At 36.5% G+C, this 27,619-nt stretch overlaps 1 protein-coding gene across 1 annotated transcript; it reads right to left on the bottom strand.

Moving 5' to 3' along the window:
* Nucleotides 1-191: 191 nt before the first annotated feature.
* Nucleotides 192-5,044, bottom strand: LOC107806226 (reactive Intermediate Deaminase A, chloroplastic). Its single transcript, XM_016630350.2, has 6 exons — nt 4,803-5,044; nt 3,355-3,470; nt 3,182-3,226; nt 1,375-1,448; nt 1,232-1,281; nt 192-533 (listed from the first exon to the last, which is right to left on the bottom strand). The coding sequence occupies exons 1-6, from the start codon at nt 4,984-4,986 to the stop codon at nt 439-441; spliced, it is 564 nt and encodes a 187-aa protein (XP_016485836.2). The 5' UTR covers nt 4,987-5,044; the 3' UTR covers nt 192-438.
* Between the last annotated feature and the right edge of the window lie 22,575 nt (nt 5,045-27,619).

Raw genomic sequence — 27,619 nt, 5'->3', positions numbered from 1 at the left:
CAAAGAACTTTGACGCCTAACTGAATGATTAAGTGGGAATGAAAAAAATCTTAGAAAGGACTCTCTTAAATGTGCATTGTACGGCCTTTTCTAGATTAGTGGGGTCAGTAGATTCCAAATATATAAAAAAAATGGTTAAGTGATGAGCTAGTGTTAAACAAATTAAGCAGAAGACAAACTCCTTAGATATATACTAAATAATCTGGATTTATCGACTAGAAGTTTGGATAAATGGATGGCCGCTGAGTTACAGCATGTTCTTAAATAGCGTTTATTCTTAGCTCAGGGGAAGTTGGAGCTACATAAAGATGAACAAAAGCTCCTGAACTACTAGCTAACTTTCCGCTTATTAAATCTAACAAATTTAGCTAGGAAGTCAGAAGACTTTCTCCATCGAAGCCTAAATCAGAAGTTGAACGCAATAGCGAAGGGGGGGAATCATAATGCTGCTATGCACTCGACTTCAATCCTTGCATCCATTGGCAGTGCTGCCACCTGATAAGTCGCACGAGCTGGTGCAGGAGATTGAAAATCTGCAAGATACCCAAAGTTAGATTGAGTACATAAAGCAGCATGCTAAAGTAGACATTCTTTATACAGTGGCTAGTTCGAGTATACAACAACAACAACAACAACCCAGTATAATCCCACTAGTGGGGTCTGGGAAGGGTAGTGTGTACGCAGACCTTAACCCTACCCTGCGATAGAGAGGCTGTTTCCAAATGACCCTCGGCATCCTTCCCTCCAAGAACTCCCCACCTTGCTCTTGGGGTGACTCGAACTCACAACCTCTTGGTTGGAAGTGGAGGGTGCTTACCATCAGAGCAACCCACCTTGTCTAGAGCAACCCACCTTGTCTAAGTTCGAGTATGAAGGGGACAAACTATTAACACTCAGTTCTTTCTCTTACATGCAAAACCAGCTTTATATTTTCTGTTCTTTCTTGCTTCGGTATAGTTTTTTGTCTCACAAATTAGCAATTCCAACAGAATTGGCAAAAGAAAAGTAGCCAGGGCAAGGAACGAGCCTTTTGCAACCAACTAAGAAGTATCAAAATGTAGTACATCCAGTTTTATATTTCTGCTTGACTACTGTTTAGACCACGGACCTTTTTTTAAAATTTGGTGTTCAAGTTGTCAAGATGATCTTACTTGTTAAAAACAGTGGGAAGAATCTCATTCATAAACACTACACAAAAATCAAAACTAGTTTTCTCGGTATCATGACTCACATTTAGCATAAATCTCATTCACTGTCTTGAAGTCCTTCAGATCAGCTAACCTGTAGAGATAGAATTGTCCAAAATCAATAATCAAGACTACAATGAGAGCATAAAACTTAGGGGTTCAGGAGAAGAAATAACAAAAGTCATACAAGATCGTCGTCTTAACAACTGCAGAATAGCTAACGCCACTTGCTTTAAGTATCTCCCCCATATTCTTGAGAACCTGGAAATCAATATTAAGCTCAGATATCTTAGGGATCGTTTGGTAGGATGTATTAGGGAAAATAATGCATGTATTAGCTTCGGTATTATTTATCCTTGTATTATCAGTACTATTCTTATACATAGCAAACCATGACATTGCAATACCATAATTTTTAATACATGGATAAATATGTATAAACACAAAATTTACCTTTCAAAACTTTTTGCAAATCCTTTCCAAAGAATGTGTAGGGTATTTTTGTAAGCAAATAATTTATTTTTTAAAATTATGCAATGCATGTTATTTTTAACGGAAAAGGTCCAAATGTGCCCTTATACTATATAAAATTGAGCAAATTTGCCCTTCGTTAATACTTTTACTCAAGAATGCCCTTACCGTCACATAGTTGGTCCATATATACCCTTTTCTAAACAGAATCCACCCAAACTAATTAGCTCTTTCGTTAATTGTATTAAGTGTATTACAAACACTATTTCCCTTTTATTAGTATTTTTTTTTCTTTGCCTTTCTCTTTTCTTTCTTCTTTTTTCTTTTCTTCTCTTTCTTTTTTACCTTTTTCTTTCTTCCATATCCAATTTCCTCCATTGTTGATGTCTTCTCCATTTTCGTCACCAATTTCACTTGACAAAACTCATGAATTCCTGCTAATTTTACTATCATAAACCCCACCACATTCTTTCTCTATTCTAATCCTTTCCATCACATTCAGCTAGACCAAAACCTCCATTTCAGTCACCAATTTCACGTGACTTTATTTCTAAAAATCAAACCTACACCACCAAAAGCTTCTCAACGAGGTTTTGGTTCTTCGGACCTGAACGAGATGAAAATTGTCGGAGAAAAATTTTCGGTGTTGTTAATTGGGTGAAGGTAGGATATGGTTGTTTAGATTTCGAAGGTGTTGTTCACTGTGGAGCTTTAGATCTGAGATTGAGTGGATGGCTTTTGATGTTTTGAAGGTTGTTTTGGTGGATTTTGAGAGGGAAATGAGATGAGAGAAAGAAAGAGGAGAAGTCCGGCCGAAGCTCATTTTGCCGGTCTTGTTGGCTTCTTCGCTGGTGATATATTTCTTCGCCAATTTTGTGGTGCCAGTAAGCCATTAACAGGATAACTTAGAAAAAAAGTGGGTCTTGTTCCTTTCTTAGTCACTTATGGTATCAGGGACCGTCAAAAGTGGTGGTAGTGGCGGAGAACTATGAAGTTGGTGGCCGGCGGTGGAGATAAAAGTGCAGGAAAAAGAAAAGCAAAATAAAAAAATAAAATAACAAAGGTGGGTGTAGATTAAACCACATGGAGGACACGTGGCGAAATCTAGGACTAACTAAACTAATTAGAGAGCTAATGAAAGACCTAATTAGTCCGTTAAGAAAAGGGTATATATGGATCAACAATGTGACAACAAGGGCATTCTTGAGCTAAAGTATTAACGAAAGGCAAATATGCTCAATTTCGCATACTGTAAGGGCATATTTGGACCTTTTCCGTATTTTTAATACACCAAACCAAACCGTCGACAAGAAATGATCCCAGCATAACTAATCCCAACATTACTAATCCCACCATTAGTGATTAGTAATACACCATATTCAATACTATTCTTATACACCATACCAAACGACCCCTTAGAGTCAGTGTTTTGAATCTGAAACAATTTAATATCGATAACCATAAATATAATCATGACACATGGATGCATAACAAAATGAAAAAATGACTGATTACTAAAATACCTGCTCTGTTTGATCCTCCACATTGTCTGAGACAAACTTCCCAGTCTGCATTCAGTCATAAGTTAGTTAAACATTGCATAAACCAAATGCACGTAATTGAAATAGTACACGGATCTTTTCAAACTTATGATAAGACTTAAGTACTTGCAATAACTGATGCGAATATCACAAACCTCAGGAACAAGACCCAAAACCCCAGAGACGAAAACAAAGTTATTGGCTTTGATGGCTTGAGAGTATGGCCCCAGTGCTGCCGGAGCCTTATCAGTGTGAACAACCTCCTTTACACCTAGTGAAATACAGATATTCATTAACATAAGGTAAAGAACTCTTGGAGAAATATCGTGTGAGAGAGCAATTTCCCTAAAACCTTATAAATTAATTATTTATAGATATAATGCTGCATCGTTAATAATAATTCCTTGTTAACATAAATTGTGGTACACAAATTAAGGGGTTATATTTAAGTTTTATTCACGTATAATATGAGTTAAAAGCTAATTACGGGAAGTTGTCTATAATTATTGTGCATTGACAACCTAAAAATACTCTCTACCCCTCCGGGGTAGGGGTAAGGTGCGTACACTCTACCCTCCCCAAGCCCCACTAGTGGGATTATTACGGGTGTTGTTGTTGACAACCTAAAAAGTAACAGCAAGCAACCTGCTATATTGATAGTATAAAAGTTCTTTACAACACTCGCCTTATATAACCTAAAAAACATTATCTAATTACCTTGTTACATAATAAGTTGCCTAATATCATTCATCAGCGAAAAGCAATTAAACATAACTATTTCTGCATTTCAGCATCAAGTTCTCACGCCATTGGTGATAACGAATGGAACAACACATAACATACTGCTTTCCTAAAGCAGGATTATAATCCATGCCCAAATTACAAACTAAACTCTAAGATCACATACAAGTCAGAAAATAGAAAGAAAACGTCAAAAATTACAAAAGAAAGTGTTCTAGTGCTTTGAATCCAACATAAACGATACTATGCTTCAAATTCAAACAAGTTCAGGCTGAATAATGAATCCTTTAAATCCACTCGGCCTTATACCAAAGCAACAAGACTAATCAATCAGCTAAAAATCCCGACTTTAGTATATCATGTACAGAATAGATAATGCAAAATTGATACTCGCTTTGTTTCAATTTATATAACACACTTTTCTTATTAGTTCGTTCAAAAAAGAATGACACATTTATATACATGGAAGCAATTTAACTTTAAACTTTTTATTTTGCCTCTTTTATCATTAATGAGAAGCTTTTATAGCCACACAAATATTATGATCCTACAAAAGCTTTTACCTTTTATGATTGATGTAGATATATCTACATCAATCAACTCTATGCCTCAATCCAAACTAAGTAGAATCGGCTATAAGAATCCACTATATTCATTCCATTCTATTTGGATAATACCATAAGCCAATTTTCTTTTATATTTAATACAAAAACAAGTAAAGTAGGTAAATAGAAGAAGACATTCTATTTATTCCCCTTTTATTTTTGCCTCTCCTTGTTTTCTCCGGAAACTAAAGTTAAAAACTTTATTTGTTTGTAATGTTTTTGCCAAATTTTAAGGAAAAGGGTAAATAGTGACTCACTTGCATCAGTGGAAGTACTTAAGCAAGCGAAAGGCTTTGACCGAGCTGGTGAAGAAGATCCACGAAACTTTGCACCGGCAAGTGAGACACAGCACACTCCAAACGCTACCGGAGCTCGGCTGCGTAGGGCGGCGACGTCCATTGTTGGCATTTGGAAGCGACTAGCTGCGGCGGCCCACGTCATTTTTCCGATTCTCTGTTATGTTTCTGCTGTGACCTTTTTTCTGTTTTTTCCGCTCCTTTTATTGCTGCCTAATTACGAAATATTAGGCATGGTCTCTAAAGCCCATATAGGCCCAAATATAGGCCCAAATATTTGTAGGACTGAATCTAGGCCCATTTATTGTGGACGGCTATCTGCTACGTCCAGGTGTGGACATAGTTTGGGCAAATCCGAAATCCAAACCAAAATCCGAATTTTTTGGATTTTTGGTTTGGATTTTGGATTTTATTTTTAAAATTTTTGGATATCTGAAAATCCGAAATTTTTATACTTTAAATTTAGTCAATTATCCATATGTCAATTGTAATAAGTTCAATACCCTACCCATTAGGTATTATCTCATATATTCAATATTAATTACTAAGTTACTATCAAAATATTTTCTATTTGGACATGATTTTACTATTACTACTTCTTATCGGCCGTATTAATGTCTCTGTTGTATTTTTATATAATAATTTCATTACTTGAATACTTTATTTGGATAATTGCGGCAAGAATGAGGAACTTTTCAGGCAATTTGAATATTCATTTTTGGATAATTGCGGCAAGAATGAGTACTTCATTTGAATATTCATTTTTGTAAAAAGTAGAAACATCTCAACTTATACGCTCAAAACCGAAAATCCGTAATATCCAAACCGATTAATCCGAAACCGAACTTAAAAAATCCGATCAAATCGGAACTTATTTGGATTGGATTTGGATTGTCATTTCTTCAATCCGAAAATCGAAAATCCAAACCGAAATTCTCATATTCAATATGAACTGCCCGAACGCCCACCCCTAGCTACGTCTTTTCGCGTAGAAATGACACCATGTAGTCACACTAAGGGGCTGCTATTTAAAAATTAGTCAGTGCGTCCTGAATTTCAGTTTTTCAGTTCAAATTTCCAGCACAAAAATGTCTTGAATTGTCCTAAAGTTAAGATTTTTAGTTTAAAATTTCAGGAAAAAATAAGTACTGGTTAATCTCTAAATAGCATCCCTGAGAATGACTATCTGTGCACTTGCCTCTCTTTTTGCGATTTTATTGCTTCATAATGGGATATTTCAGCACAAAGTCAGCACATAGATTCACCGTTTATTTTTCTTAATCGGTATACATTGATTATACATATTTTTGTACATGTATTATATATAAATTATACAGATATTATATATTTGGGGGTGGAGGACTATTTAGGTTAATTCTTCGCTTTACTTAAGTTTAGGCTAGGACCAACCTTGAAAACACCCAAACAATTTAATAAAATTGTATCGAAAGATCTATAACTTTTGCAATTTTTCGGTTGAGCCAAAGGCTTAGTCTTAGACTTCTGTTTTAGCTGGCGAAATCCTAGAAGCCTACGACAATGTTAAAACTCAAACCCTAACTCGCTTGCTACTATTGTTTGGTTCAAATTTAGCAACCGTAGTCATTTTGATTATTAATATAAAAATCACGTTTTTTTAGGTTTAAGAGTCTTTTTGTTTGTTCTTAGGTCTTAAAACCTCTTTGCTCATCCGTATAGAAAAACTAAGCGGCTAACTTGTGGGAAAAAAAGACAAGAGGTTTTGACTATTTGCATGCTTAACGATGAGGTTTAAGCTTTTTGTTTTTCTTTTTTCTTTTTTCCCCTTAATTTCTTATTCATGCGATTATTGTTTCGTTTTTGTTGATTACTTCTGTATTTCGGTGTGAATCTGAATTTTTTTGCCTGTAGTAAACATATATTATGTTGTATTTTCTTGAATAGTTCTTTCTATTTTATTGCAAATATTCATCTATGATTTGTTTAAATTATTGTATATTGTGAGATTCTATATAATAGGATGATAAAAGAATCATCTTCTTGTGCATTAGGGAAAGACAGATTCACAAATTTTAGGTTGATTAGAATTGGCTTGAAGGTATGTTCTATGACCCTAATTTCCTCTTTCTTATTTTAGTAGTATAACAATTCCTTAACCAAAAATAAAGTTTTAAGAACTTTCGCGATTGGTTTCAATGACATAATTCTATTCGCTGCATTTAAATTTTGTTATCTGTTTTGTCGGTGTAGACTGAATTCTTGGTGTTCCTTTGGGCATATGTGATAAGATTTAAATTACTGTTGACCTTTTTCTTTTTGTAGTTATTATTAGTGTTTATGCTTATGATTCGATTCTAAGAACAACGATGGTGACAACAACAACAACAACAACAACAATAACCCAGTAAAATCTCACTAATAGGGTCTGGGGAGGGTAGTGTGTACGCAGACCTTACCCCTACCCCGAAGGAGTAGAGAGGCTGTTTCCGAAAGACCCTCGGCTAAAAAATAAATAAAAAGACAAAAGGAAACAATATTAGTATCACAACAACAATTATAGGATAAATATGAATACCATGGAATCCAGAAGAAAGATGCAAAGCAAAGAGAGACAATATTAGTAAATATTAGTATCACCACAACAATCATAAGGAAAATAGGAACATCATGAAATCTAGAAGAAAGGTGCAATGCAAAAGCGATAGCTAGTAAATATGACATGCACTGAAAAGCAAAATAGTAAGCCACAACATTGCCAATAGCTATCTTAGACAAAACCCCTACAAGGCTAGTCCCACAGTGGTACGAAGTAAGGCACGACTCAACTACCTTCTAACCTACAACCCTAATACTCGACCTCCACATCTTCCTATCAAGTGTCATGTCCTCGGAAATCTGGAACCTCGTCATATCCTGTCTGACCACCTCTCCCCAATACTTCTTAGGTCGCCCTCTACCTCTTCTCGTGCCATCCACAACCAACTGCTCACACCTCCGTACCGGAGCATCTGGGCTTCTCCTCTGAACATGTCCGAACCATCTAAGCCTCGCTTCTCGCATCTTGTCATCAATGGGAGCCACATGCACCTTCTCCCGGATATCATCATTCCTAATCTTATTTATCCTAGTGTGCCCGCAACATCCTCATTTCTGCTACTTTCATCTTCTGGATATGTGAGTTCTTAACGGGCCAACACTCAGCCTCATACATCATGGCCGGTCTAACCACCGCTTTATAAAACTTACCTTTGAGTATCGGTGGCACTCTCTTGTCACACAGGACTCCAGATGCTAACTTCCACTTCATCCATCCTACCCCAATACGGTGTGTGGCATCCTCGTCGATCTCCCCTCCCCTCTGAATAACCGAACCAAGGTACTTGAAGCTACCTCTACTCGGAATAACTTGCGAATCAAGCCTCACATCCACTCCCTCTTCTCCTGGCTCAGCCCTGAACTTACACTTTGGTAAGAGCTTAATGAAAATACTTTGGTATATTGGGCAATTATATTTTCATAATTTAAGCTAAAGGCTTGATTCGATATGATATACTTTCATATACTCCATCTTATTCAGATTCTCGAGTTAATCAAATAACAAGTTTGGTTGATAATTCTCTTAAGGATTTTTTTTTTTCTCATTTGTTCCTCGAGGAGGGTTGACTGATTTTACTCATTGTTGATTTTCTTCTTGTATTCATTTTATTATAAGGTTCAATATATTATTGTGCTTAAAGTCTGCTATGCAAACCATAGTTTTTATGCAATTCTTGTATCATTTGGCATATATAACTTTTGAATTTTTTTTTTCCTTTTCATTTGATTGTGTTTTTATTTTAGGCGTGAGACAGAGGAGGAATAAAGAAAATAAGGAAGAAGAGCAGCTATAAAAGCATTGATAATATTAGGCCTTCTGAATAGTTTACATATATAGAACACACAAGAGACGTCACTATTCATTTATCAATTCATAATATAAGGTTTTTTGAATAGTTTACATTGTTGATTTAACCTTTTTTTTAAAAAAAAAAAATCAGTAAATAGTACTTCATAGCATGGACTTTAAAGCGCAAGCACATTAATAGCATATTTGGCCAAGCTTCTCCAATCCTAGAAACACTTTTTTGAAAAAACAAAGTACTATTTTTTTCAAAGTTGAAGTGTTTGGCCAAGCTTTTGGAAGAAAAAAGTGATTTTGAGGAGAAACAGAAGCAGAGAAAAATAGCTTTTCTCTCTCCAAAAAGACTTTATGAAAAACACTTTTAAAAAAAATACACTTAGAAGTAGTTTTTTAAAAGCTTGGCCAAACGTTAATTGCTGCTCAGAAGTGCTCTTCAAATTAAGCGGTCAAACACAAACTGTTTTCCACCAAAAGTACTTTTGAGAAAAGCACTTTTGAGAAAAAATATTTCTCAAAATAAGCTAATTTTTGCAGTTTGGCCAAACATGCTATAAATTGAAAAATAATAACCATTATTTAATGGAGAAGCAAGCGATGAATTCTTGCTTTTATTTTTACATCGTACAAGTTTTCTATCATATATCAAAGAGATCTTTCTCTTGTCTATATTTGAATTGTGCATTAATTTATTTTCATGTTTTGGACTCGAGAGGCATTTATATGTGACTTAATTTACAATTTTGTAAAGATTGGTTGGATTATTGCAATTCATAATAAAATTTTTTTTTTTTTCTACGAGTCTTTGTTGCAGTTCAACATTTCTTATACATTTCATAGATTATTTATCTATATTCAAGAAAATGGTCTATTTTTTGTATGTACCTTCTTAAGATAGTGAGAATGATATTGGGGTATATCTTTTTGTTTGAATTTCTTGTGTATATTTGTGGTTTAGTTTGAATTTTTAAGTTCTTTTATTTAGTGCATTATGTAAATTTTTCTCCTTTTCAATTTTTTTCCTTTAGTAAGTGATTTTTAATCTTTTTCCCCCTATTTTTTTTTTTGTGATCAGCGAGTTAAATCTTTTACTTTCTTTACTGAACTATTCTTTAAAGTCAATATTTATCGAGTTATTGTTTTTAAATATTTTATTATGGTTAAAGTTATAAATACTTCAGTTTGTACTCAGATCAATTCTTTTGCTCTCAACCTCAACCATATACTTACTCTACTTATTTTTTTTCCCTTTCTGTAATTTTCTTTTTGACATGATTTAGTGATGGGGTCGGGGACGATATGAAGTCATTACATAGGATTTATTTTCTAAGCCCATAATTAGTAGTTATATTTTCTAATCCAAGTTGTTATGTATGTCAATGTGTTAATATTTATTTTTTTATTTAAATGAACGATGTAATTATTTCGGCATCAATTTTTATTATGCATAATACATTTTTTATGGATAAACGTACAATACACATATATTAAGATTAGTATCAAACAAAATATATAAACGGTCACATGAATATTCTAACTTACCAAATGACCATTAGACACCTCAACTCGTCCCCGTAAGAAGTGTGAAGAAAAGAGTAAAATTGTGGGACCCACAATTTGAAAGAAGAAGAAGATTGAAACACCATTAAAACACTATGGACGTCGCCCGAAAGATTAAAACACCAAAGTCACCAACCAAAATTTTGCCATTTATTGATTTGTTCATTAGCCACATCATTCGCGCTTATAGCATGTATTTAATCTGCCGGATTCGGGTGTCCACGAGATACACTGAGGGCAAGTATTTGAGGATAATGATCTATATCTATATTTATCTATATATATATCTATCTATATATATATATATATATATATATATATAAAAGAGGGAATAGAGATGGTGACTTGGCACTTCTCTTTGGCCAAGTATCCTATTTATCTTTTTTCTCCTTTTTTTTTTGCATTTTTCTCTCATTTTTATTTAAGTAAATTAGCTCAATAACAGCTTTTATATATATATATATATATATATATATATAAAGGAGGGAATAGAGATGGGGTGACTTGGCACTTCTCTTTGGCCAAGTATCCTATTTATCTTTTTTTCTCCTTTTTTTGCATTTTTCTCTCATTTTTATTTAAGTAAATTAGCTCAATAACAGCTTGAGTCTTTTTGATTCCCCTACTTTTATTATACTCAAAATGACACCTTAACTTTCTTCTACCATTTCAAAGTGATACCTTATTAAACTTTCTTCTATTGTTTCAAACTCTTTCCCTTCCCCATAATTGCTTATTAATTAGATACATTAACATCTCATTAAATAAATGGCTAATGTGTTTAGGCACCCATTGTTAGCCTACAAAAGCATATTTAGAAAATGGAGATTAGCCACCGTAATAAGCATTACTATGAGTTTTGTGAAAAGGTATGAATTTCTAATATTCTGGTGCTTCTGAATAAACTAGCAGCTATAATTATGTTCTATTTTAATAAGTTCAAAGGTTTTGCTTAAATACTTAGGTTTCAATTATATAATTGTTATCATGAACAGTACATAGTCAAGAGAAAAGCTATGGCGATTTGGAGATGTAAAGATTGCATCAAAGGTGGAGCTTATACATTGAAGTAATACTCTCTATTAATTATATTTTTTTTGCAATAGTACTGCAAGTTTTTATATAACCTTTTCTCTTTTGGTGATAGGTCTGCTGAATTTGGGAGAGCATATTTTTCAGTTTGAAGAATATTTTGATGTAGCTATTGTGCAAAAATTGGATATATTCTGAGAAATACTCTATTTTATCTTTTCTTGCAATTTTTTAGATGACACTATATCAGGATAACAGTTTTATTATCTCCACCTTATTTTCAATATATTTCTATTACTCAATATAATTTTCTGATTAGGACCCATCTGAAATATTAATATTTTGAACCCCAAGTTGTGTTAAAGTTGGGGTTTTGTTGCAGGTGTAACAAATGATGCAAAACTTTGCCAATGCAGTGGGTGAAGTAGTTGAAAATCGATTTGCTCTTCATTTCTTGAACTGAAGATTAGTTTCAACAAATTAGTACTCTTATGATATTTCTGTGATAGTGAATTACATTATTTTCTTATTTCTGTAATTATTATTATTATTATTATTATTATTATTATTATTATTATTATTATTATTATTATTATTATTATTATTATTATTATTATTATTATTATTATTATTATTATTATTATTATTATTATTATTATTATTATTATTATTATTATTATTATTATTATTATTATTATTATTATTATTATTATTATTATTATTATTATTATTATTATTATTATTATTATTATTATTATTATTATTATTATTATTATTATTATTATTATTATTATTATTATTATTATTATTATTATTATTATTATTATTATTATTATTATTATTATTATTATTTACTGTCTTTTTCCCTTCTAAATCTGATGTTCCTTCTACCTTATCTTTCCATTTTTTTCTTCCTTAATTATATTAATTAAAACATTATATCAAGGAAAAATGACGTTCATTATTAGACCAAAAAACACAAATAACTTTTTCTCATTTTAAAAATATTTTCTCAATATTAACGCCCAACAATACGTAACTACAATACTAATAATATCTATACATAATTTTAGTATATATATATAGTGACGTGACACCTCTTATTGGCCAAGGATTCTATTTATTCTTTTTTTTTTATCTAAATAAATTAGTTCAATAATGGCTTGAGGCTTTTTGGTTCCCCTAAAAGTACTCCGTTAAAAACTCAAAATGTCACTTTTTCCCTTAACCATAATTACTTATTAATTAGTCATTTATCATTTTGCTTAATAATTACGTGACACCAAAATCATTTTTCTTTTATTTTTAACTTTCTCCTCATTAAAGCTCAAAATCTCTAAATATATTTATTAATAATATTATTATTTTATTTCGACAAATGATACATTATTTGTAAACAATATTTAGACGAAATGAAATGCAAGTGTGTGTGTGTATTTTTTTGCATTTTTTCTTATTTTTATTTAAATAAATTAGCTCAATAATAGCTCGAGTCGTTTTGAGTAACTTTCCTCTTATTTAGACTCTAAATACTTTTCCTCATATTCTCTTCTCTAATGTTTATATGAATTTGATTGAAATTCAAGAAGTACACGTATTTTATGACTGTTTGTTATCACCTACGTTAAATAAATATTATATGTACATATTTATTTAGTGGATAAATAAGAACCAGTTGAAGAACTATTGTCAAACCAATACTCAATTATTTACAGTAATGCAAGTAATAAGACGACGTTAAATTGATCAAGTTGTTCATGATTATAAAAAATTTGATTTGTGATATAATCAATTTCTATATATGCTTATGGATAAAAACTATCTATTTTATCTCAAGTAAATTCAACAAAATATATTTTTAAAATATTATCCAATTAAACCGCGCTAAATTCACTAGTATCTATATAAAGCTAGGAATTGAAATAGTGATGTGGCACCTCCAAAACCCAACATCTATATTTATCTTTTTTTCAGATTTTTTGAATTACATCTTCCCCTACATACGTTAATTATTAGTCTTAAATAAGGGAGAGGAAGAGATTCAATTTAATTGGGCAAAATAAGCAGCTTTAATGACTTAAAGAAGAAAATGCATAAAATAAAGCTGGTAAGGAAGTATAGAATTCTAAATCAGAAACGGCTTCTCCGGTGAATCCTCACTCCTCTTATTTTTCTTCATCCCAATGAAAGCTCTTTGTATTATTTTTCCAACCGTTATTAGAATTAATGATACAATTATGAGTAGTAAATAGTAGTATCTAATTTGATATTTATTTGTTCTTGGCATCTGCGCAATTAAAAGTATATAACAATTTTAATTCTTTTTCCTCCCATTATTTAAGGTGTACATATAGTAACTCCAAAAATTAATTGACTGCGGTAAGAAATTTAAAAAAAGTTCCCCTCTTTCCGGTTTTTGCATAGTAATAATTGCCAAGAGAATAAATTTAGTAAGGCAAATTGAAATAGGAAAGAGAAAGAAAAAAGGAAAGAAAGAATAAAAAATTGTAGTGGAAGAATAAGGTAGGGAAAAAATAGTAGAGTATTTAGGGAATTGAGAAGGAAAGAAAAACAAGATCAATAAAAGGAAAAACAATTAGGAAAAAGTGTAAATGACTTAGTTTAACCAATGTATTTTATTTTTTATTTTTAGTTTCTTTATTTTTCATTTCATGTTTATTAAAAGTTTTTGTATACGGTTAAAACCGGGCCTATCCGATTTTACTATTTGACAGAGACCGGGAAGTTGCATCGAAGGATGGCCTCGTAACGGAACAGACTAAATCACGATGATAAGATACCGAGTTCAGAATCGAGGTACCTATCGAGATCGAGGCTAGTAGCAATCGAAGCCAAATGAGACAGACATCGAGCAAGATCGAAGATAGCACAATAACAGAAATGCGAGATATCCGTGACTGGTCGAGGATTATAGCATAAATCTCGGAACGGATCAAATCAGAAACAGTTAATTAGCTAATGATGGGATTTTCTTGTATAATTAGAATTATACCATAAGTGGAATTCCTATATTATTTGTTTTTTTTTTTTTTGGGGGGGGGGGATCTAATCATCTGTAGCACACATTGTTCACAGATATCAAAGCAATATAATTCTCTTTCTCGTTTATACTATTGTTCATGAGCTTGTTATATTTTAATGGTTCTCACGTCAACCAGTTCGAGGGTATCCAAACTCGAGGGCTCAGTTCCATTCTAACACCGGTTTACTTTACTTTATAGTTCATTTCTGTTATTAATCTTCATACTTATCAATTGGTATTAAGTGAAATCACGTGTCCTTAAAATTACATTATAAATTTAATTGTTAAGGGTAAACAATTTGGCGCCCACTGTGAGGCCAAGGATAATAGTGATTGCTTAATACTGATTCTGATAACACACACTGCTTTACACTTGTTCTCGTAAGAATCTTTATTTTCAGGATAAACATGTCAAACTCATAAGCAGCACCTATACATGGTGACAATGGCCTTAGATTTCATGGGGAAAATGACAATATATATGCCCTAGGGATCGAGGCGCCTCAGGCTGACCTCGAGGGAGCACCAATTGCAAATCCCGTCAATGTCAGTTCACATGTCGCCCTAAATACAAATTTGGGCATTGATCCCGAAGGTAGCGCACGCAGGGAAGTTCGATCAGGTGGTCGAGGTACGTAGGGCGGAGAAGATGGTAGAGTTAGACTCCAATTGATATTCGAAATGTTGCAGGCTCAACAAGCCGTTATAGTATAATTACAAAATCAGCACCGAACACCGAGTAGGATTGAACCAGAAGTCGTCCACAGAACTGAGCGTGTGCCGGAAAGGTCGAACGCCAACGAATCGTGGACTGACCCCGCCATTATGAAAATTCTCGAGGATCTCACTAAACGGATTGAATCGAGGCAAATAACAAGAAAGTAGAGACATACAACTCCCGGGTTGACCAAATACCGGGGGCACCACCGATTCTAAAAGGTATGGATTCAAAGAAATTCGTACAGAAGCCTTTCCCTCCAAATGCGGCTCCGAAACCCATTCCGAAGAAATTTCGAATGCCGGAAATTCCTAAGTACAATGGGACCACCGACTCCAATGAGCATGTCACTTCTTATACATGCGCATTAAAAGGGAATGACTTGGAAGACAATGAGATTGAATCTGTTCTACTGAAGAAATTTGGAGAAACATTGTCGAAAGGAGCAATGATATGGTACCACAATTTGCCACCTAATTCCATCGATTCCTTCGCCATGCTTGCAAACTCCTTCGTAAAGGCACATACCGGGACAATAAAGGATGCGACTAGGAAGTTGGACCTCTTCAAGGTAAAACAAAGGGACAACGAAATGTTGAGGGAATTTGTATCTCGGTTCCAGATAGAACGCATGGAACTACCATCGGTTACAGACGATTGGGTTGTTCAAGCCTTTACTCAAGGTTTAAACGACGAAGTTTGGTGGCATCACGACAACTAAAGCAGAATTTAATTGAATATCCAGTGGTAACCTGGGCAGATGTACATAATCAGTACCAGTCAAAGATTAGGGCCGAGGATGATCAATTAGGGACCTCTTCCGGTTCCGTTTATCCAAACAGGCCCGTCGGCAGAACTTAAAGGGACATCGACACAAAACCCTGGTCGAATAGAGATCGGTACCAACCATACAACGCAGATCATATAAACAGCGGCCCAGGATGCAATCCCATCCAAAATGATCGAAGGAACGATCGAGGACAGAGCTCTCGAGGGCTCATGAGAAAAAGTGGCTTCAATAAACAGGCTGATCCCACAGAAGCACCACGATAATCAGAATATAACTTCAGCATCGACGCATCAGGTATTGTGTCAGCCATTGGGAGAATCAAAGATACTAGATGGACCAGACCCCTACAAACCGATCCATCCCAAAGAAACCCCAATCAAATATGCAAATACCATGGTACACATGGTCATAGAACCGAAGACTACAGACAATAAGGGAGGAGGTGACCCGTCTATTCAACGAGGGTCACCTTCGAGAATTCTTGAGTGACCGAGCTAAAAACCATTTCAGAGACAGGGATGTAAACAGGAAAAACGAGTAAGAAGAACCACATCACGTGATTCACATGATCGTTGGTGGGGTCGATATTCCATAAGGGCCCATGTTCAAACACACTAAAGTATCAATCACGGGAAAAACGAACTTGAGACTATGTGCTAGAAGGTACTTTATCATTCAATGATGAGGAAGTAGAAGGGATATCACAACTCCACAATGATACTTTGGTAATCTCTATCCTTATGAATATAATTCAGGTTAAACGTGTTTTAATTGATCCAGGAAGCTCGGCCAATATTATTCGATTGAGGGTCGTAGAGGAGCTCAGCTACAAGATCAAATCGTACCCGCAGCTCGGATTCTCAATGGCTTCAACATGGCGAGTGAAACAACTAAAGGTGAAATCATCCTACCAATAAATGTAGCCGGAACTATTCAAGAAACAAAGTTCCATGTGATCGAGGGCGATATGAGATACAATGCATTGCTCGGAAGACCCTGGATTCACAACATGAGGGTGGTCCCCTCAAACCTTCACCCAATGCTGAAGTTCCCAACACCGGATGGAGTAAAAACAGTGTATGGGGAATAACATGCTGCCAAATAGATGTTCGCGGTCGACGAAGTAATACCGGTATCGGCGCTTTCATCAACAAAGAGATCGGAGTCCAAAGGAAAATAGGAAGCTAAATAGCAACCACAACCACCATCCTCGACTCAGTCGGAGAAGCAGGGAACGGACGAGGACAATGACTACTGGACCCCTCGATCCTTCATAATCCCCGAGGATTCCGATGCCACCAAATCGACAGTCGAAGAGCTGGAGCAAGTCATACTGATCGAGCATCTACCCGATCAAAAGGTATACCTGGGTACGGGGTTAACTCCCGAGCTCAGGGAAAAACTCATTAAATTTCTTATCAATAATATGGATTCTTTTGCTTGGTCCCACCTAGATATGACAGGGATCCCGCCGTAGATCACTACACATCAACTAAGCTTGGACTCGAAGTTCCGTCAGGTAAAACAAAAGAGAAGGCCCAATCCGAGGTAGCCAAACTTCTCGGGAGTTAACTTCTCAAAATAGGATCCATTTGGGAAGTAAAATATCCCGAATAGTTAGCAAACGTAGCCATAGTCCCTAAAAAGGGAAATAAACTTAGAATGTGCGTAAACTATAAAGATTTAAACAAAGCATGTCCTAAAGACTCTTTTCCTCTGCCGAATATCGATTGCATGATCGATGCCACGACCGACTACGAGATCCTTAGTTTTCTCGATGCATACTCCGGGTACAATCAAATACAAATGAACCCGGAGGATTAGGAAAAAACATCGTTCATCACTAAGTATGGCACTTATTGTTATACTGTAATTCCGTCTGGACTAAAAAATACTGGTGGCACTTATCAACGCTTAGTAAATAGAATGTTCGAAGAACAAATAGGTAAATCGATGGAGGTTTATATTGACGATATGCTAGTTAAGGCCCTGCGAGCAGAGGACTATTTGACACATTTGCAGGAGACCTTCAATATACTAAGGAAATACTACATGAAACTCAACCCGGAGAAATGTACATTCGGGGTCGGTTCGGGCAAGTTCCTTGGCTTTATGGTATCAAATCGGGTGATCGAAATCAACCCCGATAAGATCAAGGCAATCGAAGACATCACAATCGTGGACAATGTTAAGGCCGTACAAAGATTAACAGGGCGCATAGCCGCCTGAGGCCGATTCATGTCGAGGTCTTCAGATAGAAGTCATAGGTTCTTCTCACTGCTCAAAAAGAAGAATAATTTTGCATGGACCTCGAAATGCCAACAAATATTGTAAGAATTAAAGCGGTACCTCTCGAGCCCGGCGCTGCTTCATACTCTGAAAGCGGACGAGAACTATACTTGTACTTAACAGTCTCGGAAATTGCGGTAAGTGGGGTCCTAGTTCAAGAAGAGCAAGGTACGCAATTTACTGTTTACTCTATTAGTCGAACTTTAGGTGAGACCGAGACCCGGTACTCACACTTAGAAAAATTAATGCTTGCCCTACTAAACGCCTCTAGGAAATTAAAACCATATTTTCAGTGTCACCCGATATGTGTGGTGACTACTTATCCCCTTCGCAATATTTTGCATATGCTCGAACTTTCGGGCTTGGCCAAATGGGCCGTCGAGATCAGTGGGTATGATATCGAGTATCGACCCCGAACGGCCATCAAGTTTCAAATCTTAGCGGACTTTGTGGCCGACTTTACGCCAGCCCTCGTACCCGAGGTTGAAAAGGAACTATTATTAAAGTTGGGTACATCATCGTGGGTATGGACCCTCTTCACAGACGGCGCTTCGAACGTGAAGGGGTCCGGGCTTATCATCGTTTTGAAGCCACCCACGGGTAATACAATTAGACAAGCTATCAAAACTTCCAAGTTAACTAACAATGAGGCCGAGTATGAGGCCATGATTGCAGGTCTCGAGCTAGCTAAAGGGTTGAGAGCAGAGGTCATCGAGGCCAAATGTGACTCCCTGCTTGTGGTAAACTAAGTCAACAGAACCTTCGAGGTTCGAAAAGATCGAATGTAGAGGTACATGGATAAACTACAGGTGACTCTACATCGGTTTAAAGAATGGACCCTATAACATGTGCCTCGAGAACAAAACAGCGAGGCCAATGCCCTTGTAAATTTAGGGTCATTAGTCGAAGACAATGATATTAGCTCGGGGACTGTCGTATAACTTTCAAGGTCAGTAATCGAAGAAGGTCACGCCGAAATTAACTCCACAAGTCTGACCTGGGATTAGAGGAACAAATATATCGAGTACCTAAAGAATGGGAGGCTTCCATCAGATCCTAAGGAATCGAGGACTCTATGTACGAAGGTCGCACGATTCACATTGGCCGAAGATGGAACACTATATAGAAGGATGTTCGATGGACCATTGGCAATATGTTTGGGACCATGAGATACCGACTACGTCCTACGAGAAATCCATGAGGGCACCTACGTAAATCATTCTGGTGCCGAATCATTGGCTCATAAAGTCATCAGAGCAGGATACTATTGGGCCGATATAGAAAAGGATACAAAAGAGTTTGTTCGAAAGTGCGACAAATGCCAAAGGTATGCACTGATGATTCACCAACCCGGAGCAACTCCACTCAGTCTTATCCCCATGGACATTCATGAAATAGAGAATGGATATCGTCGGCCCTCTACCATCGGCCCCAGGTAAAGCTAAATTTATTTTGTTTATGACTTACTATTTCTCTAGGTGGGTTGAAGCACATGATTTCGAGAAAATTAGAGAGAAAGAAGTCATAGACTTCATCTGGGACCATATTATATGCCGATTCGGGATGCCTGCCGAGATCGTATGCGATAATGGAAATTAATTCATCGGCAGCAAAGTGACAAAGTTTCTCGGAGATCACAAAATAAAAAAGTTCTTGTCGACGCCATATCATCCTAGTGGGAACGGACTGGCCGAATCAACAAACAAGACCATCATTCAACATCTAAAGAAAAGATTGAACAACGCTAAGGGAAAATGGAGAAAAATATTGCCTGAAGTCCTTTAGGCGGATCGAACAACGTCAAAATCCAGTACGGGGGCAACACCGTTCTCTTTAGTATATGGCACCGAAGATCAGATCCCGATTGAAGTCGGGAACTTAGCATCAAGTTTCGATATGCAATGGAAGAGTTAAATCACGAGGCTATGAATACAAGCCTCGAATTGCTAGATGAAAAACGGGAAGCCTCCCTCGTTCGAATGGCCGCACAGAAACATCGGATCGAAAGGTACTACAATCGAAGAGCCAATCTTCGACACTTTAAAATCGGGGACTTGGTTCTGAGGAAGGTCACCCTCAATAATCGAGACCCAAACGAAGGAAAACTTGGCCCGAACTGGGAGGGACCATATCAGGTCCTCGATATCATCGGAAAGGGATCCTACAAACTTGGCAGGAAGAACGGCAAACAATTACCAAACAATTGGAACATATCACTCCTCAAACGATATTACTGCTAAGGTACGACCTTCTCCATTTTTGTTTATATTTTATACTAACCATTTATAGGTGTTTAATCGAAGACACCAAAGGATTCTTTAAACACAAAGTCCTTAGGTCTGAAAGCATGCGTTGCACTCCTTTTCCCTTAGACTGGTTTTTGTCCCAAATGGGTTTTTCCGGCGAGGTTTTTAACGAGGCAACCATTGTTCGTGCTAACTTAGAGCAATTCAATAGTATCTGAGGCTCCTTTACAATCAACCTCGAATACTGGGGGGCATCACCCTCGGATAGTTACAAGGAAAATATTTCGTGTTGACATGGTCTCGATAGGTAAAGGACCAAACGATCAAATGAACCGCGTCCATGTAGATTACTCGAGCCCTAATGCCAAAACATGTACGTATGTATAATCAATTGAAAGAAGTATGTTTCCTTACCAGATGTTCCATGCCTTAGAAAAATTTATACTTTATAATTTTATACTTATGATCTATTATGGAAACTGGCTTAAGGGTCGATCACAACTGAACTTCAAACAATTTACCCTATACTCTGGGACTGCCGTCCAAAAACTCGACATGATCGAATTACTAAACCTCAAAATCGTAAGAACTTAAAAAGGCAATCCTCGATTTTATAGGCCACGACCACCCCACTCGGGGACTGATACTTCGGACGAGTTCGAAGTATAGCAGGGAAACAAGCCTAAGGGGAAAATCTCAAACTAAAGGCTATGGCCAAATTAACACGGTTCGAAGACATCTGAATTTCGTTATAAAACAGACCTTCAAATATTCTCATAAAATGGTTAAAAAAGGCAACCCTCGGCTGAATTACCAAGGGTCTCGATAATATCGACCCTCGAAAAACCCTAAGGGGTAGTGAATTGTTCGAACTCCCGGATAATTTTATGCTAAGGCATAACAAAGCAAAGGATTTCGATAACAACAATCCTCGAAAAAACTAATGGGTACAAATTTCCCTCGTGCTAAGGCATGACAAATTTTTATGATTAAGTTTTCAAGCCGAAAAGGGGTCTTTTGAGGCCATATCAGCCTAATTCAAGAGCCTAAGGGCCATTTTATTTTTTGAGTTCGAGAAATCATCCTTACTCAATTAAAACCTAAGGGTAATGCTACTTCTAGTTTGATCAAGTACTCACTTGATTTTAAAGACAATACTGGTCCGACTTCGGTCTAATTGCCTAAGGTCCCAAACTTGTGAGGAAAATCTCCATAAGGCATGAAGGCATGAATGAAATAGAATTTTTATGAGGCAGGAAATAGAATAAAGACAAGTCAAAGAGAAAAAAGTTCTCTTATCTATACGAAAATATTTACAAGGACCGATCCCGATCCCGCACAAAAAATTAAAAAAGCAAAAAGCCTAAGATTCCAAATTTTCCTCAGGGGAAGCTTCTTCTCCATCGAGGTCCTCCCCATTCTCGGACCCGCTCTTGCTGCCATCATCATCATCATCATCGGAAGAGGCCAACGCTCTAGCATCAGCTTCATGCTCTTTAGCCTTTATTATCTCGTCAGTAAGATCGAAACCTCGAGCATGGATCTCTTCGAGGGTTTCCCTACGAGATTGACATTTGGCGAGTTCAGCAAATCCAATGTGCTCGAGTTTGAGCGGTCTCGGTTGCCTTTCTCTCTTGGACTTGAGCGGCTTAAGCATCGGCCCGGTAGACGGCCACGATCACCTTTACCTCGGCCTTTGCCTTTTCGGCTTCAGATTTGGCCTTTGCAAGTTCGGAAGCCAACCGAGCCTCGAGCTCCTTTATTTTCTTTGCCTGAGCTGAGCTCTTCACCTTCATGCATCGAAGCTGACTTTTGATCGATGACAATTGGGCTCGAGCAGTCTCTTTTTCAGCAGCAAAGCGGTCCATACTTTCTTTCCACCACAAGGTCTCTGCCTTCATCATGTTGACCTCATCGCGGAACTACTCGATCCTCTCGACCTTCTGCTGCAGTTGTGAGATTGAAATTTTAGCCACCGTTCCCAAATCGAGCCCATGATTTTTTAAGATTTTTCATTACTTGCTCGATCAGTTCGGTCTGATCTTGGTGAGCCTTGGCCAACTCGGCTCGGAGTTCCTTGATCTCATCTTGTTTTTGCCCACTGAGAAGTTTAAGGGCATTTTCTTCTCCGTGAGCCCTCGAAGGCCGGTCTCACATCGGCTCAACTCTGTTCGGAACTTTGAAAATACCTCATGATGGAGCGCCAAAGCCTATACATAAAAAAGAAAGGAAATTAGACAGGAAGAGAAGAAATAAACTAAGTATGATATCGACAAAGGGAGTTGAGACTCACCCGATTCAAGGCTTGTTGAGCCTCATCCAAGAGACTCGATGCTTCATTCATGTCGGTAGCATCCTCAACCCCGTTAAAGTAACCACGGAAGGGGTCCTCCCTTCCATAGGCCCCGTTTACTTCGGGAGACCTCATAGCTTGGGCCTCCCGAATTGCCTCCTCGAAAAACGTAGGGAGAATCGGCGAGTCTCTAATATCTATTGCCCCAAGTGAGCCACTTAGGGCGTTCTCCTCACTGCGAAGGGCCTCGGAGCCGACCCCTTCAGACATACCCGCCTTTTTCTCATATCGGCGGGCAGCATTTTCGATCTTCGATGACTCGAGGACTTTTCTCGAGTGCTTTTCCATGACCCCCTCGGCTCGAGGCGGAATCTCCTCAACTACCACCGACTCAGCGGCCTTTGGGGCCTCGATGGTTTTCTTTACTCGGGCCACCAATTCCGAGCCATCGTCTTTATCTTCGTCTTCTTCCTCCCTTAGCCGTTGAATCACATCCGCAGGCAGGGCAACAATGTCTTTCTTCGGCTTACGAACCGGATTCTTCTTAGGCTTTGGATCCTTGGAGGTTGAGATCCTTTTCCTCTTCTTATCCTTTGCCGGCTTCGGAATTGGGGTCGAAGTCTCCTCCTCACCAGACGGGGGCCTCATGTTCGCATCCTTGCCCAGGCCTGTACACGAGAAAATTGAATAAGTAGAAGAAAGGCATCTTAATCAAATCATCAAATACACAAAATGTGGGCTTACCATGAGTATTGGCCTCCCATCGGCCCTTTGCTAAATCGCGTCATGAGCGCTCGGTGTATGTAGAGGTCGAGGCTAGGTTCCGAACCTATCTCTCGAGGTTGGGAATCGCACGGGGCATCCAAGCGACCGCTACATCATGGAAAAAGACATCAATGAGAAAATACAAAGGAATAAATAGTACTTGGAAGCTAACAGTGAGACGGTACTTACGATTCATGTTCCATTTCTCAGGAAATGGCATCTTCTCGGCTGGGATTAGGTCGGAAGTCCTCACTTGAAAGAATTGGCCCATCCAGCCTCGATCCTTGTCCTTGTCTATGCTCGAGAATAACACTTTGGTATCCCGACATTGGAGTTTTATTAACTCGCCTCGATAGAGGCGGGGGCTATACAATCTGATAAGGTGATCGAGGGTGAAAGGGAGCCCCTCGACTTTGCTCACGAAGAATCAGAGTAGAATAACAATTCACCAAAATGAAGGATGGATTTGACCTAGGGTTATTTGATATTGACGGCAAAAATCAACGATGACGGAGTCGAGGGGGGCCAGCGTGAAAGTGTAAGTGTAAACACTTAGAAACCCTTCCACATGGGTGGTGATGTCTTCTTCAGGGGTTGGGATCATCATCTCTTTGCCCTCCCAGTTGCAATCTTTCTTTACCTGCTTAAGGTATCCCTCAGTTATCGAGTATATATACCTCGACATTGGCTCGCATCGACCAGGAATCGACGAAGCTTTATCAGTCTTGAAATCGAAGTTTAGAGTGCACCCCCCAGGAATGCATTCCTCAAGACGGGGTTCCACTGGCGTTTTTCCGCCGGTCGGTTGAGAAGATGAATTGGCTTCTTTTTGTGGCACCGTTTTTGATGTTTTTGCCATTTTGTGTAAGTTTGAAGAAGAATGAGATAATAGGACTTGGCGTTTGAGAAAGACCTGAAGATTTGTAAAAGGGAAGAACTTCGAAGATGTAAAAGTTTTGGAGATTAGAAGGAAGTGAAAGTAAAGTTTGAATCAATGAGGAAGGGGTCTATTTATTGGATTCACGGTGACGGTTCAAAGGCACTAGTGGCCGACCACCAACTGACACTCATTAATGACTTGGGAAACTATACCGACGGGACGTTTCGGTCACTCCCGTTGCTTACGTCACGAGGATGACGTCATGACAGGTCGAGGTAGAAAATCAAAGGCTCAATTCGTTTCTTATCATTTCACTCCAAAAAATGAGGGGACTATCTGTATACGGTTAAAATCGAGCCTATCCAATTTTACTATTTGACCGAGACCGGGAGGTTGCATCGAAGGATGGCCTCGTAACGGATCAGACTAAATCACGAGGATAAGATACCGAGTTCAGAATCGAGGTATCTGTCGAGATCGAGGCTAGTAGCAATCGAAACCAAATGAGACAGACATCAAACAAGATCGAAGATAGCACAATAACAGAAAGGCGCGATATCCGTGACTGGTCCAGGATCATGGCGTAAATCTCGGAACGGATCAATTCAGAAACGGTTAATTAACTAATTATGAGATTTTCTTCTGTAATTAGAATTATACCATAAGTGGAATTCCTCTAGTATTTTAGGGGAGGGGGATCTAATCATCTGTAGCACACATTGTTCACAGATATCAAAGCAATATAATTCTCTTTCTTGTTTATACTATTGTTCATCAGCTTGTTATATTTTAATTGTTCTCACATCAACCAGTTCGAGGGTATCCAAACTCGAGGGCTGAGTTCTATTCTAACACTGGTTTGCTTTACTTTATAGTTTATTTCTGTTATTAATCTTCGTACTTATCAATTGGTATTAAGTGAAATCACGTGTCCTTAGAACCACATTATAAGTTTAATTGTTGTCCAATTTTAAGGGTAAACAATTTTACTATTTAGTGAAAAGAAAAAAAAATCAAATGCATATCTAAGTACACATTCATGTATATTAAAAATCAAGTATTAAAACCATATGCGCACAACACTGCCCCATACAAACTACAAGTCTCCTTAAAATTCTTATTAAAAAATCTGATAGGAAGATGGATTCATTAAGCTCAACTTTTAATAAGAATATTATTTTTTTTGTAACTTAATCAATACATAGAATAATTTCTTATACGCATTTAAATAAAAAACAATTATCTCTTATATCTGGATTGATTTATAATAATTATTTTGTTCAATGACACTTATTGCAACCACGCGAAGTGCGGACAAATTCTCTAGTTATTTGATAAGTTTAAATGTCCAACTGACAACTGAGGCCAATTTTAAATGTCTCTTTATATATTTTTCCTTTATACTAATTATAATTTACGATTAAGTTTGTCCTAATCCAAGTAGGAGAGCTCATTAGCGGACGGTTGTGATCTATTATTGCTTCATATCTTGCAAGTTACCTTCTTTATTAACTCTTTTAAATTATATTCATTCACAGTATAAAAATAAATTTTACATGGCCGCCAATATAATTTAACCAACTGGAATAATCTATTTGTCTAAATTACCAGTTATTAACGACACTTGTAAGAATAATTACTGGAAATTATCTTTCAAGTAAATTGATTGAGTAAAAAATACACTATCAACGTACAAAAAGAGATTAAACTCTAAAATATGATACTCTATTTACTAATTAACAAGGATTAGAGACTGCTATTAAGTACAAAGGATTCGTTTAATTTGATGAATTGGATAAAATAATCGTGATATAAAATTAAATGTTGTTTTACTCAGTATTTGGTTGCTATTTTGAGTCATGCATAACTGATTTTGAGATAATTTAATGCCCCAATTGGTGTATCATTTCATACCGCCAGTACATGGATTAAGCTTGTTAAGTTTAAAAAATAAACTCATGTTTTAAATTTTAATCGTATATATCCCATTTTTATTACAGAAAAAAAATTCTTGAAAAAATATTTTTTACATTTTTAATCCATGTATTATAATTTCTGCATAATTTATTTCTTAGCCAAACGACCACTAAAATTGTACTTAGAGAGATTTGCATTGCGATATTAATGAGTTTTTATTTGACATTGTTGTTAGTGAAAATAGCATGGGCTAGTTAATTCGTGATGATAATTGAAAAATAGTCAGCGTTTGCAAAGTCATTAAAAAATAGCCAATATTTTGCTGAAACATGAAAATTTCCAGCATTGTTGATTTGGATTATGGAGCCCCAGCGCATAAACTTCCAACATATTATGTTGGAATTACATTACATCATGAAATTCCAGCACATTATGCTGGAATCATATACGCAAAAATTCGATTACTTTTGAAACTGTGACTATTTTTTAATTACCAATTATAAATCTGGCTATTTCGGAATTTATGCAAAGAGCCAAAATAAAAAGCTTATCTTATACTATCATTTTATTTTAATAGAAAAAGGAAAGTTGGTGGAACATCTCTTTCTATTCTCAATGTTTAATCTGAATTCCACTGGCCAGCATATGATTTGTATTGGGAATTAAATATTTTTCGAAGTATTTAGAGTTATATCACTGCCTCGTGTTTCTTTCTTTGTTCCTTCCATTGTTGTTATTCATGTTAAAGTAATTGTTGACTTGCCCTTCTCGCTAGAAGCCGAACGATGATTTAAAATTTATGAGTTTTGAGCTTCCCGATATATTCATAATTCGTCTTAATTATTAGATTTGTAATTAAAATTTATACATGTTTCTAATGAATTACCTATACAAATACAAACAGTCGTGAAGCCGGAATTATTACTAAAAGAGGTCAAAATATAAAAAAGTAAATCCATGAAGAAGGTAATAAGTGTCAATATGTAGTATATATACATTTAAAAAAATTTACCTAACTACGCAGTGTATGTAATTTTGCGATAAAGGAGTGTCGATGACACCACTTGAATACATGTGGCTCTGCCACTGAATATAAAATCTAACAAAAAACTACTGTATTTATCCGAACGCATACCAAATTTCATGGGTGGTCACTCAACTTTGTGTTCATTACCTAAAAGTCACTTTTCTTTCTTTTGTTACGTAAAAGTCATTCAACTTTATGTTCATTACCCAAAAATCACTTTTCTTTCTTTTGTTACACAAAAATCATTTGTCTATGCTCTAGTTATCACAATAATCACTTTGACCAGATTTTACAAATCTTTTACCTGAAAAGTCTATTATGCCCTTGATATTATAAATCAT

This window comes from Nicotiana tabacum, chromosome 12 (assembly GCF_000715075.1).
Source record: "Nicotiana tabacum cultivar K326 chromosome 12, ASM71507v2, whole genome shotgun sequence".
Lineage (NCBI taxonomy): Eukaryota > Viridiplantae > Streptophyta > Magnoliopsida > Solanales > Solanaceae > Nicotiana > Nicotiana tabacum.
The sequence above is the reverse complement of the archived record's forward strand: the minus strand, read 5'-3'. Positions and strand labels throughout refer to the sequence as shown.

Coding starts and splice junctions, on each gene's coding strand:
- LOC107806226 (XM_016630350.2), bottom strand. CDS start 4,986: ATGACGTGGGCCGCCGCAGCTAGTCGCTTCCAAATGCCAACAATGGAC. Junction 3,227..3,354: donor TTTTGGGTCTTGTTCCTGAG/GTTTGTGATATT, acceptor GACTGAATGCAG/ACTGGGAAGTTTGTCTCAGA. Junction 1,449..3,181: donor TGGAGGATCAAACAGAGCAG/GTATTTTAGTAA, acceptor ATTGATTTCCAG/GTTCTCAAGAATATGGGGGA.